Source organism: Atractosteus spatula, chromosome 5 (genome assembly GCF_055471065.1).
Source record: "Atractosteus spatula isolate fAtrSpa1 chromosome 5, fAtrSpa1.hap1, whole genome shotgun sequence".
NCBI classification, from domain to species: Eukaryota; Metazoa; Chordata; class Actinopteri; order Semionotiformes; family Lepisosteidae; genus Atractosteus; species Atractosteus spatula.
In genome coordinates, this window is record NC_142710.1 from 41,594,487 (window position 1) to 41,612,340 (window position 17,854).

At 41.8% G+C, this 17,854-nt stretch overlaps 1 protein-coding gene across 2 annotated transcripts in view; it reads right to left on the minus strand.

Moving 5' to 3' along the window:
* Positions 1–17,854, minus strand: part of LOC148835098 (slit homolog 1 protein-like) — a 153,547-nt gene that overhangs the window by 120,058 nt on the left and 15,635 nt on the right. For both annotated transcript variants that reach the window (XM_088915382.1, XM_088915383.1), the window contains exons 2-4: positions 16,811–16,882; positions 12,182–12,253; positions 11,095–11,166 (exon numbers count right to left, since the gene is read on the minus strand). In XM_088915382.1, the coding sequence (XP_088771508.1) occupies positions 11,095–11,166; positions 12,182–12,253; positions 16,811–16,882 (216 nt within the window). The remainder of the gene's footprint in view (positions 1–11,094; positions 11,167–12,181; positions 12,254–16,810; positions 16,883–17,854) is intronic.

Here is a 17,854-nt window from a genome sequence, read left to right on the forward strand (position 1 = left end):
TGATGCTCTCCATTTCCACATTAAAAGAGCCTCAGATACAGGACCACTGATCTGGTTCTCACTGAAACCCAATTAACAGGACCTTCATTCTCAAGTCTGGGACTGCACATTCCTCACAGCTAAATCTAACAAGGAAGGGGGGGTTCTCATCATTTCTCTTCTTTTTCATCCTCACAAGCCCCCCCTCCACACCACGCAGGCCTCCTACCGACCGGGCACTTTGAAGTGCAAATCCAGGTGCCCAGTGTTCACGCAGGGAAGGAGATGAAAACGCACCAATTTCAAAGCATCCAGACAGGACCTTGCTCTCCCTCTCCTTCTCTCTCTCTGAACTCCAAATTCAAAATCCTATCTTTGATAGATTTTTTTTTTTGCCGCTTTTGAAAAGAGTCAGATTAGTGTCGCTGGAGACCGAAGAGTCTTCCTTCCTTTTACGAACCAGAACAGATACCGAGCAGGCAGCCCATCCCCTCCCTGACAGTGTTCGGAACAGACACACCTCCATTTTCTATGGCAGCCCATGTTATCTTTCACACACACACAAGTAATAGGGGCTTCATGCATGTGCTCAACAGAATAATCAGAGGCTCTTAATATTTGCCCTGAAAGAGGAGACTGGACCAGTGTTACCTCTGTGCATTATTCTACACATTCCCTGTATACAGTATATTGGTCTCAGATTACAGCCGCAGTACCCCTCAATCTCTCCTATCTTTTTTTCCCTCTTGTTGCTGTACTAGGGTGTACTGGGACTGGGTGGATCAGGTGGTTTGTGCATGGCACTGATACCATCAGGGTCTGAATTTGAATCGCTTCCTGGTCCTAATGAGAACAAGAACGGGACACCTGACCTCGTTACCCTCCTGAGATTTGCTGTTACCCTCTGCAAGGTGTGGGTGGAGCAAGCACATGGGTCCAACTAGACTGCTGCTGGGCCAGTTTAAACTGTTCTTGACCTTTGAAGATCCTTAGTCAAGTTAATTGGATTGTTGGGTATTCTGCAGAGGGTGATACTGTATATCCATCCGAACCACTTCTTCCAAATACAGGGTCGCAGGGGAGCCAGAGCCGATCTCAAGAAGCAACAGGTGTAAGGCGGGATACACCCTGGACAGGGTGCCAGTCTGTTGCAGGTCACACACAGACACACACTCAGACAAGTGTCAATTTACTCAGAAGCCAATTAACCTACCAGTATGATCCTAGATTGGGGGAGGAAATCGGTGCACCCGGAGGGATCCCATGCAATCACAGGAAGAACATGCAAACTCCACGCAGATGGTACTCCAAGTCAAGGACCCAGGACCCCAGAGCTGTGAGGCAGCAATGCTTCGCACTGTGCCCCTGTTTGCTAAAACAATCAGAGACCATTTACAGCTAGAAATAGCTTTCATTTTCTGGTGTTTGGTTTATATTACACTTCTAAGGGAACAAATGTCCATTTGCCTTCTGTTTCAGACAGTCTGTAAGTAATGGATAACTTACGTTTGTATGGTGGCTCCTTATCGCAGGATGACCTGGGAATGCTGGTTTAAGGGTAGGCTCGGATTTTGTGTTCTAAAACTTATATATTACTCAGCGAAGGATTTGCCACTTTGTGTCTGTGTGTCTGATCAGCAGTACCCCCTGCTGCTCACAACAACAGGGGCACAAACAGTGGGGAAGGAAAAACGTTCTCTACACATGCACAAGAAAATCCAGTGTTTGTTGTTGGATGAGGCTAGCCTATGGCTCTTTTCCATCTCCTGTGGAGAGGATAATGAGATGAGAGCACCATGCTGCTGCCCAGCAGGTGGGACAGACAGCCAACAAGCAGATAAGGAAGCTGGTAGGACTAGTGGTGGGCTGTAGTGTGCTGAGGAAATCATTGGTAAAGTGCTGGACAGCAGAGCGCTTAGTAGGTCAGCGCTAGAGTGCTGGTTTACAGGGCATTACAAGGTCCATTGTTAAACTACTGCTTTAAATAGGTCAGTGTTAGTGGTGGGTGTTCAGCATGATGCTCAGTAGTAGTTAAGTTGGCATAATTAAATTAGCTTTTATGGTCACGTTTTATTCTAATAAATGATGTACAATATATTTTTACAGCTTGTTTCTGGAATGTTAATGAAATAGAAGAGCAGTGCTTCAGATACAGTAATAGAACATTTTGTTTATGATGCAATTCTTGAAAAGCAGATTTCTTATTCACACACGCTGCTGCCTATCCTGTAAATAAGGCGTACACTAGCTCAGGAGAAGAAAGAGAGCACGGTCTGAAAGATCCTGAACAGAACAAGGGAGTATTTATGCAAGGCTGACTGGAAAAAGCTAATGTACCACTCTAGTCCATACCTCCATTAATGCCAGCATCTCATTGGGAATATGCAACAAGAAACCAATGCATGGAAATTTCAATACTTTAATCAGAGAAAAAGGGCCTTGAGGTATTTTGAAGAGTAAGAAAGAGTAGTTAGCACTGCTGTCTCGCAGTGCTCGGGACCTGGTTTCAATTCCAGCCCTGGGATGTTATCTCTGTGGAGTTTGTATTTTCTCCCCATGTTCACGTGGGTTTCCTCCAGATGCTCTGGTTTATTCCCACAGTCCAAAGACATGCAGGTAGGTTAACTGGCTTCTGAGAAAATTGGTCCTGGTATAAGTGTGTTTGCAATGGACAGGCATTGAATCATAGGTGGTTAGAAAATTGATGGATGAATGAAACAAAATCTAGTTATAATATTTGGGTTTATTAATTGGGAACTTCCAGAAGGCAATATACTACAACATACTGCACTGAAACCTTTCCTCCAGAGATTTCGAACAAATGTAGATCCGAACCTGCCTCCCAAAACCTTTCACTTAAAAGACACCAGTCTAGTTTTGCCCCCTGTTAGTGGCACCACTCAGTTGCCCAAAAGAATTATGATTTCAGCAGATTTCAAAGGACAGTCAGAGCGAAGACACCATTCCACCACAGAGAAAGCCAAGACAGTCTATGTAAAAAAGAGAGCAACGACTGAGTTGAAGAGCACAAAATATGTTTATGACACCTTTACTTTAGCAGGTAAGTCAATTGCAACCAACGTGTCATTTACAATGACAAAAAAGCAGGGCTTTTAGACAGAAGCTAACCAGAAAGAAAGGCAAGAGTTTTTAAAGTGATGAAAGCACTTCTTCAGAGGAATCCCTGAAAATGCCTTCAAGCCCCTAATTATAACAGAAATTACAGACATGATGGCATCAACAGCATGCCACAAATAGACTTTTTAATGACTCTCTACTCCACTGCAGTGAAAGAAACAGACAGAGTGATCATCCCCCCTTTATCAGCCAGCCAAAAACCCAGAGAGAAATACAGAGATACGATGAGAGAGAGAGGAGGAAAGAGAGAAGACGAATGATAGGGAGGGAAGAGGAGGGAAAAAGCCATAAATTACTCCTAATCCAGGGATTCTCTTGTGGTATGTGCATGTGTGGGCATACTTGCTCACTAGATTGTTTGTTTACATATCCAGGAGGAAATGTGGAGCTGTAGTTTTATTGCAGACTGATTTTCAGCAACCATCTTTTAAGATCAAATTAGCACTTACGGTATCTAGAGAAGTAAATCACTGGAAAAGTAGAAGCACTCCACACACATCCTGGGCAAAATCAGCGACTTTGACCTCTCTCACTGGAACAGGGAGAGGATGTGAGCCTGGAGGAGCCAACGTGCTCCTGTTCAGCGAAGAGGGTGAACCCATTAGCAGTTCAGGGTCTAGCAAAAACACTGAGCTAAAACCCAAGCAGGTCCCACCAGGGTAGAAGAGAAATGCGCATAGGAAAAAGTGACGAGCTGGAGGCAAAGCTTAGCCTGAAGTCTCGAAAACAAGCATGGCACCAAACCAATCTGTTTTTGCTGGCATTGCCCTCCACATTCCTTCCATCCCTCCGTTCCACAGCACGGGCCTGAGAACTGAACGATCTCCGGCATGTGTCACCTCAAATCGGAGACTGGAAACCTGGGCTGACCAACACTAAATTAACTAAATTAGAAAATTGCCTTTGCTGTGGGTACACCTCACAGAGTTGAAAGCTGCATTTGGTTCATTTTAGTATAACAAATGCAATGTGATGACTTATTCATGCTGTACTCATTCATAATTATGGCTAAACTCTACAATGCAGTAAAGCCATCATTAGGCTACAAATAAAAATGCCAAGAAGCCCTGTTATAAAAAGCAGGACATTTCTCTTTCCTCCCAAGCTTAGTTGCTCAGTGTGGGTATGAATGCTCTAGAGATTCCTGCGCTACAGCCTCATTCATCACAGCTTTGAAAATCACTCCTGATGCCCATTGATTGAAAGGCTTGATGTTGCAGCCCGGATCGTGAATATTTAACACAGCCAGTCCATCTCGTGAATTATGAAAGCGGCAGAGACTCGGAATCGACAGGAGAAAGACAAACACAGCCCCCTGCGTGCCGCTGTCTGTCTCTCTCTCTCCCTTTTTTTCCCTCTCTGGATGCTTCAGCCGACGGAGTGGTTTTAAAATCACCCCCTTTCGGCTTCCGTTTCCTTCAGATGGTTTTTATAGTGTTGCTGTTTCTCCCACATGCTGTGAAAGTCATAAAACCAGCCAGTGACAAACCATAAAATCCCCTTTTACCACCTGCAAGGAGGGCAGGGGCTGGAACAAGCCAAACACACAACCACCATCTCCACCATGGTCAGCAGAATGAAGCACAGCTCACCACCTCAGAACCTCCTGACACAGTACTGCCGTAGAGTTCCAATTTGAAGAGAACGTCCCACAGAATTATTTTACTTCATGTCCTGTGGATCTATACTAGGGAAGGAGAATTCACAAGCCTGCTTTCTGTTGAAGAATGAAATCTAAAAGTATTGCCTTAGACAGACAGACTAAAATAACTAACTCTCAAACTCTATGACAACGTCAACCCAGCAGAATCAACAGTGAAGCATGACCCAGAAGACACCTGTGGAAACTATGTGGAAATATCTAAAACTTTTTTTTACCAAAAGGCACTTCTTTACACAAAAGGCTGTGGGAGTATGGAGCAAGCTACCCTGTCACATTGTTCAAGCCAATACCCTGGCTTCCTTCTTGTAACAACTGGATGGTATTTTTGGATTTACATTACTACCAAACAGTAATTGTTCTTGTGTTCTTTATCTTACCAGCCTTTCATGTTTCATCAGAATTAAATGACGTTCCTTGCACCCAATCTTTGCAGACTGCAGTCATCGTTGTTAACTGTGACTGGTGTGATTAACACTTCCCAGGCTCAGTTTCTGTCTGTCTGCCTCTGTGCTCATGAGAGAGCCACAGTCTCAGGGGGATTAATGAAGACAGTCTCCATCGCAGGCGGGCCCTGACTGACTGGAATCCTGCCTGACAGGAAGGGATGACAAACAGCTGACCAGGAGACCTTGCTGGGAGCTGTGTTTAATTAACCTGTCACTCCATGAAAAGCAGGAGGAAGGGCCTCACAGAGAATCTTTGTGTGTGTGTGCATGTGCGCACATGGGTTTGTACTTTACTCCTGTTACCCCCTTACTCATCCAACACATTGGTGTTCCTGGGTGATGTGATGGTCTGTCGAAGCAGGTGCTCAGTAATTCTGCTCATGTTGCCCCCTCATCCTCACAGTCACAGACGGCCTATTGTGTCCCATTTTGTCCTTCGATTTTCATTCAGTAAATGAACCCACAGACAAGAATATTGCTCATCCTAGTCTTCCACATACATTAATGCAACGACACCCACCCCCTTTTTGTAAAATTAAAAGCCAAAGTCAGTGACTGATGGCACAAGGCCAGAAGGTGTCGCTAGTCAACCCCCCTCAGTTGCCACAGCAACCTCGTCCAGGATTCAGAGCCTTCTTCTGCCCTAGCTCTTCGCAGGCAGACCAGCTTTATTGGGTATTTTTCTCCATGAACAACAACACCAAAAAAAAGGAAATGACAAACCCGTCTAGAGCTATTAAGAGTCTGCCAGCAACTCACAGCAAGACAGGACCGGAGAACAGGGGGCAGGGGGTGGCCCTGCACTTACAGGCTAAAACACAGGGACCATAGACTTCGCTGCACCTTTCACAGTATAGTGCAGTTTAACTGTCTTTTAGCTTGTCTCTCACCCTAGTGGACCTACCATACTTAAATATTATGTATACTGTAGCCAGCCCCTCTGAACACACACTGACTAATCTAAATGATGTATTTTGATAAAGAAGACTATTCCATGGAATTTGAGAAAAAATCATCCTTGATATTTTTGGCACTCGATCCATTCACTATTTGATTGTTTAATTACAAAGCCTTGCCCTATGCAAATTCATCCCCCTTCTAGGCTGCATTGAAGAGTTGCCTGGTTTTCCCAAAGGCTTTTTTGATATCCTGCAGGCCTTAAGCAGCTGTGTGGAGGAGTGGTAAGAGCTCTGGACCCCTGACTAGAATGTTGTAAGCACAAATCTTGGGTGGAGTGCTACTGTAGTACATTTGAACAAGATGTTTCATTTAAACTGCTCTATTTCCTGTTATGCAAGTGGCTATTCACCAGATTGTCATTTTAAATGTGATTGTCATTTTGCGCTTGTTTATCTGACTGAATAAAGGATTACAGTTTATAAAGGAAAAGAGTAAACTGGCAGTTTTTTTCTGTATCACCCTCAGACAGAACCTGAAGGTTGAGGTTGTGTATTTATGACAGGGCTGCTTTTTCAATATACAGAACAATGTGCCATAAATCTCCCTCCAAATCGAAAGCCTGGTTTAAACATGTAAGTAATACAATAAGAGACTTTCAATATAAAACAATATTTTTCTGGGTCAGATATACTGTTGATTAGCTAAGAATCTTTTAGTTCCTGAGACTAAGATAATACAGTTCTGTATTTAAGATATGACCCAAACTGATATTCAGCTGATATTGATGAAATAAACTACTTGAGAGTAAAAAGTAATTCAACATCATTATAGACAAATGATAAACTTCTTTATAGTGTCACTGTAGTATACAGCGCAGTGATAGACACAGTGATATTTTTCGTATTTTCAAATGCATGTGTGTGAGAGGGGGATATGACCTCCTTCTCTCTCAGAGTTAGATGTGTACTCTCAGCTTCCTTGCCAGCACTGGTCTGGGAGCTTCTGTGTTTGAGTTTGTGCTGGGGAGGTGGGGAGTTTAAACTTATGTGTGGTTGTGTTTTTATAAACACGCTTGTGCGTGTTTGTGGTTGTGTGCATCGAGGATGCCAGACAAATTTTTAATTCCTGATAGAGCAAAGGTGCCAAGGAATATAATTCCTGAAACCGTTGAGTTCAAAACGCAACAGACCAAAACCATTGTTCTCTTAATTAAATTAAATCATTTGTTTCCATATCCAATCCCAATTTCCAATTAATTTTTCTATAAGAAGTCTATAACAAAACCATACTGTTGTGGTAAATTTAAATGTAAGACAAACTCATTTAATTCATTTTAGTTTAAAAAATGTTGTCTCTACATAAGTCAACATTACATTTTAAGCTTGCTACCATAATTGGCAAATTGAGTTAAACTGAGATAATAATATCTTCTGGCTGACACAAATGCAATGCAAAAAGATAATCATAAAACATGCAAAAGAACAAACAAACGTTTCTGTTTCCCTAAATTTCTTTACCAGAGTTGATACTCTGCAATGATATTCAGTTCCTGTAACAAGTTATACCAGATATTTCCATTCCACTAATTCTTATGTAGTATTAATAGTATTTGCAAAGGAACCACTTGTAGCTGACATTGTAGATTTAGTATTCTTTTCCAGAACAGAAAGGAAAAAAAAACATTTTATATTAAAAATATTACAGAAAGGAAATCATTGCAGTTATTTTTATTTTGGAGCTCAGACAAAATGTTGGCTCAAAAAGACTCACTTCTCACTTTTTTCCCAAAATAAAATGGATACAAAGAGAAACTTCAAAGTCACCCAACATTTTGCCCAGAAACAATTCATCTCTGAACTGACAGGCATGAAAAACAAAGAAAGGATCCCCCTCTTTTTTAAAAACCATAATCCTTTCCGCATGCCTGTCACGCACACCTTCAAACAACATGTAATTAACCTGTCATTTTCTGTTCGAGGTCCGCTCTCTCTTTGTGCGTTTGGTTCCTGATGTTGTTGAGTGCTTGCATAGAAGAAGCCGCTATGAGTGGCTGCTTGTGCCCCCAGCTTCACAGGCAGGTGAAAAGTGCCTTTGTGATCTCATTTTAAGGTCTCCTAGCCAAGGTGAAGATGTACCTGTTTGCTCTCATGAACACCTTGAGTGCACCTTTTGTGTGTTTTGTTTCACCGCGGAAAACCATGGACTAAGCGCAACACTACACCCCAAACAGACGCTGTGTGCGACTAGCATGTTTGTCTGTTGCTTGTTTTTTTAACACTGTGGTAACCACGGCTTCACAAGACAAGCCCTTGCAGAGCAATCCGAGCAGACAATAAATCCCGCTCCCTGCTCCCTCCTTTCCAGATGCTAAACCCTGGGGCACCTATCTTGCATGCTGGCCCTCCCCCAAGTCTGTAGCTTTTGTGCTACGAACATGCACAGGGCACCCTAATTACAGACAGAGGAGACAAGATTACAGAGACTGCACTGCCGAGTTGGGGGGTTCCAACAGGTCGTTAACGATGATTAACGCCAGCAGGTTCCGTTGCTTATTGTTCCAAGGAATCGCATTCCTCCAACTTCACTTCCCAGGCTTTCTAACATTCCAAAGAGGGGTCATGTCCCAGAACACTTCACTCGTCTCTAACCTTCAATTTTCTTTCAGCGCCTTGAAGATCCCTCATGTTAACATTGAGCTCTACAAACGAGGCTACCTTACTAAAACTGGTTGAAGTTCTCTATTAAGCATTGACCAATGCTGTAAATGGCCTCTCCCACAAAGCTATACTGGTATTCAATGATACCTTCCTCCTGGAAAGGATGCCTTTGAAAGATGAATTACCAACTGAATATGATGAGGCAGATTGTGTCACAGCATAATGTGCATAATGGCTATTGCCTAATTCTCGCAATTGCTTTTTAATTAAGTAAACCTGTAACCTGTCACTACTGACATCCCTTGAGGCAGTGTGGTGCAGAAAAAAAACCAAGTCATGCAAAAAGATCTTCCCAGTCTCATCTGGACAGCCCTACTCACTGGATGGCGGTGCAATGATACAATAGGAATGGCCACCCTGACACTTTGCAATCCAGTATCCCACAAATCTTCTTTATAGCATATGCCTGCTTTATTTAGTAAGGCTAAAAAAACCAGCCATCTAATCCCTGGTGAGAGAGGAAACATCTGGGGTAATGTATAGCCTAGGGGCAGCAGTCTTTACATTAAATGCTCTCGTTAAGGCTATTAAAAAATAGACATTAACAAGCCATACTGAGCACTTCAGTGCAAGTATAAAGGGAAATGTCCTCATGAGAATAGAAGCTTTTTATCAGTAGTAAAGCTAAATGAAGTAGAAGCATAACAGTATAAACTTCAGGAAAGCTGCATGAGGAAGTCATTCCAATCTGAAATAAAATTGCCTAATTCCCATTCCTGTCATTCCAGAATGCTCATATTGCTTCGCTATTGAAAAGAAAACACCTGACAGCTCAGCTACATGCATCTACAGTGTGATAATGTCAAGGTAAGTCACACAAGAAATAATTTGCACAGTGACTCACTTAACATGAACATATGTAACCTTTTACTGCCAAACATAATCCCCATCATTCATATACTGTACATTCCCTTACATATACGATTAATAAAATTATGTCCTAACCCTTGCAGTAAAGCTAATATATTATTTCCCTTAACTGGAACTGCATTGCATCTGCTTTCCTGCGAATGTGAGATCTGCACAACAAACTAAGTGTATTTATTAAAAGAAGCAAATGACAACCTTAACTTCAAGAGAAAGCACCGATACAAAGAGAATCACTGCTAAATCCATGCCTGTTGAACCACAGTAAACTATTTTAGGGGGTGCTGCTGTACAGGGCTGGGTCAGGGCTTTCTCTCTCACCTGTCAAAGAAACAGATAATCGCTTAAGAGAAAGCTCTGGTGTTCAGACTGACTGAACAACCTGAGCTGAAATTATAAGGAGTTGGATAAATAGTTGATTCTGACTTTCCATCAAAGAACCAGTTCTTACTTAAAAATGCAGAACAAGGCTATCCTCTCAGAAAGATGGAGAAGTAAAATAACAAATCAAGCCCTTCTAGCAGCCTATGAAGAAATAAACAATGTAGATAAGAGATATGGTGAATATCTCCTGCTTTCACCAGAGAATGTATTCATAAACTGGATATGTGGAACGGTAAAAGACAAGACCAAAATAAAATTGGACAACTGAGGTACCTCAATAAAGCACAAATTAATAGGTAGTCAACTGCCAACTGGTTATCCTAATTTCCTGTACTCTTGCTAATTATAATCCTTTAAAAAAGCATCAACAGCAAATGACCGATCTTCAGGCAAAGATCTCACCGCTTGTTGCACAAAACAAAAAACTTGTATAATATTGCACAAGAACAGGAGTGCAGAAAGGTCACATCTTTCCTCTGGCCTTGAAGTACAGAGTGACCGCATATGCATATGTCAGACACAAATTGAATCAATCCTTCAGTACACCTCTTATTTCTAGGTGCTATGAAAGTAGAGATTAGAAAGCACGCTATTTGGTCTCTTGTATAAAGGCTGCATGAATCTGCCACCCATTATCATAGGGGTTGGACTCTCCTACTGCACACTAACAACACGGCAGTGTTGGAGGGTTCAGCAAGGCAGATGCATGCACTCTGAAGATTTAACTTTCATCTTCATCATTTAATCTTCATTCATCTTTTTCCGCAATTAGACCAAATTTGCAATATTTGCAACAATTGGCGAATGGAAGTTTAGACTTTATAGTGTTCATCCTTTAAGAGGAAAATAAATGGTAACCATAAAACATCTGGTAGCTCGAAAATAGCTTTTTATGTAAGGCGATCGTATTTTGATAAAATTGCAGTTAAACGATTAACGATTAACAGCACCACAGTTCGGGGAGTGCTAAGGGAGAGAAAGGGAAGACAGCTTTACTCACAGCCGGGAGATAGCTGCATTCTTCTGGAACAGCATCTCCGGGAGCTGGTGGAGCTGATTACGGTTTAGTCGACTGAGGGAAGAGGAGGGAAAAAGCGAAGGGTGAGTTACTCTCAGTGATTCACGTGGTGTGATGCAGGTGTTGTCGTCTTTGTGGACTGGAAAATCTACATGACATTGGAACAAGGCCCTGCCTCAGCAGATGTGGTCTGGTTTGAATAATCAAAGGTCTGTATAGATCATTACACAGAAGACATTTGCATCTCTCAGATTTGGACAGAAAAGAACACTGGAAAAACTTTAACTTTTTTGAGCAATGGCCATTTTAACGTTGTTGAGGATACGTTGAATTGAATGGATAAAATCTTTTCATTTTAAGGCAGTGGCAATGCAAGCATTATGAGCTTGCTTCAGAACTAGTTCACCTGAAGCAATAGGCAGCTGCACTCCTTCATACAGTATAAACCCTGTATGTTAATTTGCATGATTAGAATTCCAGGGTGGCACATAAATGGTAATCAACCATGATTACCATACAAATAAGCATCTTCAATTTATGCAGAATGTCAATCCATTTTAAAGCTCTACAAAAATGTGTGCAACAAAACTGATATCTAAGTGACTATTGGCACTTGCTAGCAACAAACCTAAACATTTGCTAACATGTCTGTTTAAGCATAGAAGACAAACAACAAAAAAATCCTCTAAATGCATGGAGCTGAAGTACCTTATGTACAACTGTGCCTGCCTTAAGGATCAGGAGATATCTCAGTTTCAGTGAGGGTTAGGAAATATTTTAGCTTTACAGTGAGCATTAGGGCTATCAGAAATCTTAGCATTTAAGTGAGAGTAAGGATTAGGGTTTGAGGAGAGATTTTAGGATTACAGTGAAGTTTAGAATTAGGTCTATAAGAGACATCTAAGAGTTACGATGAGGGTTAGGGGAAATTTTAGGATTACAGTGAGGATTAAAAGAAAATATAGGCTTACAGTGAGGGATAGGAAGTGAAGATTTGACAAGATCCTCAGATATTGTTGGAGATGAAACAGTTTATGAGGTTTTTAACAACAAAAGCCGAAGCACTTACAGTCTCTCAAGCTCCTTCATGTCATCAAATGCCCCTCGCTCGATTGTTCCGATCTGGTTTTCCATCAACTGTCTGCAGAGACAAAAGTGAGGAGAAAGTTACTTTGAGGAGTGAGAACACAGGACAGAAAAGCCTGTTAGAGATGAGTGCAGTAGTGTTGCATGTTGCCTGTTCAGAAGTGGTACCAACTGGTTTCACAAACATAAACAAACATAAAGGGCTTTTAAATCATCTGAATTTTTTAAATCACATAAAAATCCAGTTTTAAATTGTTATAGATTGTTCAATTATCACTCGACTACATTATACACTTCTTATTAATGAAAGGATTAGTTATTCATAATGCAGGATTAAAGGAAAATATCAGAGACTGCTTGAGTATAGCGGTTTGGCAATTCCGGCATTGTCACCTCCTTTTTTGCCATTCTGCCAGCATGTCACCTTAGTGTTCTGTGTTTCAAGTATTTAATTGATCGGTCATTTATTCTCACAGATGGAAACCCATCATCTATTCCCTCTAGGAAACGTCTTATATTTTTTGTGTTTTTCTTTCTAGGTTTCACTCATTCAGATTTTCCTTAACTCCCCTAATTAAGTACTGGGGTATTCTTCTCAAAACACATCATGTTGCCCCATCAATATACCCACATTTATCACTTTAACACAATCAGTACAGATCTTCCACCCCTTTTGCATCTTCTGCAAGTGTACTCCCTGTCTTCACAAACACCCCTTCACTCTTTCATCTCTAACTGTACTGGCTGATCCTGTTTGGCCAGGGACATCTCTACATCTTCATTCGTCACCACTTGTGCCCCTGAGACAGCAGCAATCCATTTGTCATTCTCTCTCTCATGTCTCATGAAAGGACCTCCCAGTACAGACCACCTGCCCAGCATTTGTGATGCCCATCAGTATAGCCTGTGCTCTATTTTCTCAAATTCACCAAGCCACACTGGCCTATAAATCAGCTCAACCTCATTGCCAGCTCAACTTCATTGCTACCAAGACCTCCCTTCAGAGCTCTCACTATCCTTCTTCCCATCCTGGAGTCAAGACACAGACTTAACCTTTTTCCTTCTGGCTGATCTTAAAAACCTTCCTATTAATCCAGGAGAGTGTCCAGTACTACACAGAGACTATCCTATCTGCTCTTCTTCTTCATGAGGAATCTCACTCCCAGTGGTTGCAAATTATTCAGTTAGCTTAAGTGCGCTTCATTTTACCCAGCTTTTCTCCTTAATAGGTAAGTTTCCCTCTCAGGGGAGTTTAACATAATATACTTAGGCAGTTCAGGATCCTGAGGAGCTCTGTGTGGGTGGGATTGGTGCACCGTGCAAAACTTCAAGGTGTGGATGTTTGTGTGTGATGTCTTCAATACAGAGGCAGGAGGGTGTATAAATAGGGTGGTGTGGGAGGAGAATCACAATTAAAATGTGGAACCTGTGAGCTCAGGCACAGTTTGTGCTGAACTTCAAGAAGCAAGGAAGGTAGACCCTAGTGTCCCTGCTCACCATACCGCAATAATGTTTTTTGGAAATTTATGTCCAGAAGAATGAGTGCCAACTCTTAGCCCACTCACAACCTACTCTCTTTTTCCTTTGAGGTCTCCTATCCCAGTAATGACCAGATCTCTAGATCTTTGCTCCTGAGATCTGACTTGATCAGGTTGGTAATACTGTTGCTATAATATTCAACAGTCTGTATAATATATGTTAAAATACAAAATTTAAAAAATCATTATGTTTTGTAATTACTTTTGTAGCAGATGTGACAGTCTCTTGTTGATTCATCTATTTTCTAACTGCTTTATCCAATGCAGGGATGCAGAGGAGCAATGGGCACAAGGCAGAATACACCCTGGACGAGACGCCAGTCCATTGCATGGCAGGCAGACATAAACAAGCACATACTTTCACCAGGGCCACTTTCTCACCCCCTCAACCATTTTAAAATCCCAAATTTTTACATTTCATTTTTATGGTTATTATTTTATTTAGATGTCTGTCCATTAAATTGTTGAATCAAGATAAGTAAACATTCATGCTTTCCACACCTCTGCACGTTGAACACTAAAGCCTTCTACGACACTCAAAGGACTGCTGCTCTCCAGGACTGGGGAAGCGGATACCTGACCTACAGGCAGAGTTCCAACTAACCTCCCATCAGAAATCTGTAGAGTATCGAACATTCCATCCATCCATATTCTCACTGCTTTATTCAATACAGGGACATGGGGGAGCCACAGCCTATCCTGACAAACAATGGACACAAGGCATGGTACACTCTGGACAGGACAAGATATACAGTACACAAACATGCAGACACACACCAGGGCCAGTTTTCCCATAACAGTATATCTTTGAACATAGAACACCTAGAGGAAAGCCATGCAAACATGGGAAGAACATACAAACTCAATGTCAGGGCTCCAGTTTGGTAATGCTAACCACTGCACCACTGTGCCATCCTAGTCTGCAGACTAGACTATAAAATTCAGGTCATATTATTAGTTACCCCAATGAGCTGTTCACATAGTTTTATAAGTGGAAGAAACCTGAGCTGCCCTTAGTTGCCAAAAACTGATGGACTATCCAAAATATTTTATCATTTGGATTTATTTAATTGAAGAGTCTGGAAACCTGTCCTGACTTACAGATTCTGGCCAAAATCAGCTTGCTGGCAAACTGAGTTATCTAGAAAGTAGGAGGGAATAATAACCCTGTGGTAAAGCTGAGAAACCTGGGAGGCAGGTAGTGTGGTCTTGTGGTTAAGCAACAGATTGCCCAAAGAATTAAAGCCAAGGGCACCCATAGTAGTGATGATTAGAACTAAGGGACCAGAAAGCAGCATGGTTTTACAGAGCAGAGAGGCTGTGTGGTCTGGTGTTGCCAAGAGAGAAGGTGCTTCAGTGATCAGAACACGAGCACTTGAAAGATTCAGTAGCTTTCGGAAGAGCGTGGCCAAAGGGTCTGGGCTGAGAGAATGAAGAGCAGTGTCGTCAGGAGATTTTGGGCAAAGGGATGCGGATGCAGTGTGGGCTGGCGGTCAGGGCTGTAAACATCAAAAAGGAAACTGGCTGTATGAACACATTTGTTACAGGGTGTGCCAAAATAAACACAGAAAAGGTGGGTTGAATGCATTTTAATAATAAGTGTCAGACATATTAACAAGCTTTGAACAGACAAGAAGGTTACTTCGTCAAGGGATAAATACAAATATTGTTACATTCCATTTCAGATATCACGCATCAAACATTAAAAACAACCTGTGATAGACTCTTGATCTTTTTAAAGTTTCACATACATTAATAGTGCGTTTCAAAATATGTACCGACCGCAAAAGTCTGCTTTACTTTAGAATTTCTTAAATTAACATGTTCAAACACCGTAACATTTCCCCAAAGGTACCAATGAAAGTAACACGTCAAAAAGTACAGATGGGTGACAGTGAACCTTTTCAGTTTTCTTTTTGAGGGTGGGAATGGGAAGTTAGCGTAAAACGAAATTCTTTATAGAGATGTGGGGAAGGTTTGTGTTCTGCAATGAAGGCTGCAGGTCTGTAGTGTAAACACAGGGCCACAAGCTTTGGCACTCCGCTTTCCAGGGCTTTTGCTCAGAAGTGGAAGTTTAGGCCCCCATTAGCCTGGGAGCTGCTGACGTCCAGAGGTCAGTAACACAAAAGCCGGGTGCACTGCACTCTTCCTGGCTGTGTTTTACCTCAGCGTTAATCATGTTAACAGCCTCGCTGTAACCTTAGTGGCCAGGGAGGGCTGAGTATTCCTTGGAGAGTCAGGGTTTTACAACCAGATAAACCTTGAGAACGCTTGGAGGTTGTTGTAAGGGATTGTTTCCGGCTTGCCTGTGACAAGACAAAAACCAACCTGAATTTATGACCCAGGGCTACGAGGCCCAGGGGTATGATGGTCACAGCGGTGCTGTCAAGCTGTGCTTGTTGAATAAAAAGACATCAACTTTCCTTACATTAGAGTTGTGACATATGCACAATGTACAATGCACAAACCAGACACTGCACATGAAGGATCTGTGCATGATGCCATACAGAAAACTGCTTATACTCTAAGCAATGATGAACGGTGAGGATAATGAGACTATTCTCATTTAAGAGTCCTTATTTCAACAGGCTGTGGGTCGGTGAATAATAATATACTGTGTCCTCTTGGGATTTTCATTAATTTAAACTACAGGGATCATAAGAGCTGCAATTAAACTAGGGAAGAGTACTTTTAAGCATTTCTTTACATTCGTTGATTTTCTGAATGACAATATATTTGTGGTGTGATAACCTTTCTTATAAGTGCATTGTATCGCAGCAGACAGCACTGCGAAGTGCTGTGCATTAACGTGATATACTGTATTTTTCAGCGCTTCTGATGGGATGAAATAACAGCCAAAAAAAGTTCTAATGGATTTAAGTGTAGACCCCCCTCAGCTTGCTGTTAATAGCCCATGCAATTCAACCCCACGTTTCCCATGGTGCACTTACTGTATAAAGTGGTCAAGTGACTACTGAATCACTTCCTATTTATATTGCATACGCACATACAAACTCACACAGCCATTACATATTTATAAATATAAACAAATAAATAAAAAAGAAATTACTTACAGGACTCTGAGGTACTTTAGCCCAGAAAAGTCATTCTTATTGATGCGAGTGATGTTATTTCCATTCAGCTCCCTGTAAAAGAAGACATTAAATATTTAACAATAACACTCTCTCTGGGCTCATACAATACTTCCAGTCAGGCTGCTAGAGGAATGCAATATTGCTGCCTATTGATACCTGGTGTCACTGATTTCTGCTCTCTGCTGGCTGTGTGCCAGCATTTTTATGAGAAACACATAAACTGGGACTCTCGTATGAAGGGTAATGCCACTGTACCACTCTGCCTTGGGCCACAGTACCGCTGGCCACCCTCTGCACTGCAAGGAACAACTTTATGAGCAGCACAAATGGAGCCAACTAATATTCACTAGTAGAGTAATTGAAATGTCTTCTACCAAAAAAAAACAGTTAACAAATGCAAAGTGTATTACCTAAGCCCTTCTCTGACAGCATGTCTCAGTTTATTTGGCCTGACAGAGGTCTCTGGTCAGCGCGAAATTATTTCCTTGGGACATTTTAGGACTTTTCTCACCTCAGGGCTAATAAATGTTCACAGCATTTAATTGCTCCGTCATGACTCAATATTCCTCAGGCTAACGCTACACGTGGATTCTGTGCGGAATTCTGACAAACACAGCTCCGTGTCTTCGAAGGAGTGAGCACACAGGACAACACTGGCTTCTGTTCCTAGTTTGTCTGACTCAGCCTCAGTGACAGCTTGGCCTCCTTTCCGACACAGCAACATAAGGAAAACAGAGGTGTGCATCGTCTTCACTTTATTTCTAATACCACAAAATACAAAAGGAGTGGAAACCGAGATGCTGAAGTGAAAAAAGGTAGCAGGCAGCAATTTTGCAAAATGCAGAATTTACTGTATGTCCTGTTACAATAATTCATGTGTTACCAAGCACTAAGTGGAATGTTTGCTCAGTGGACTCTCACTCAGTTCTCTGTGGAGGTACCATAGCCTGTTTGCACATTTAGTTGTGATGCCAGCGCCAGTCACACAAAGGGCATTTGTTTAACTCAATCTGGTTTGTGCTA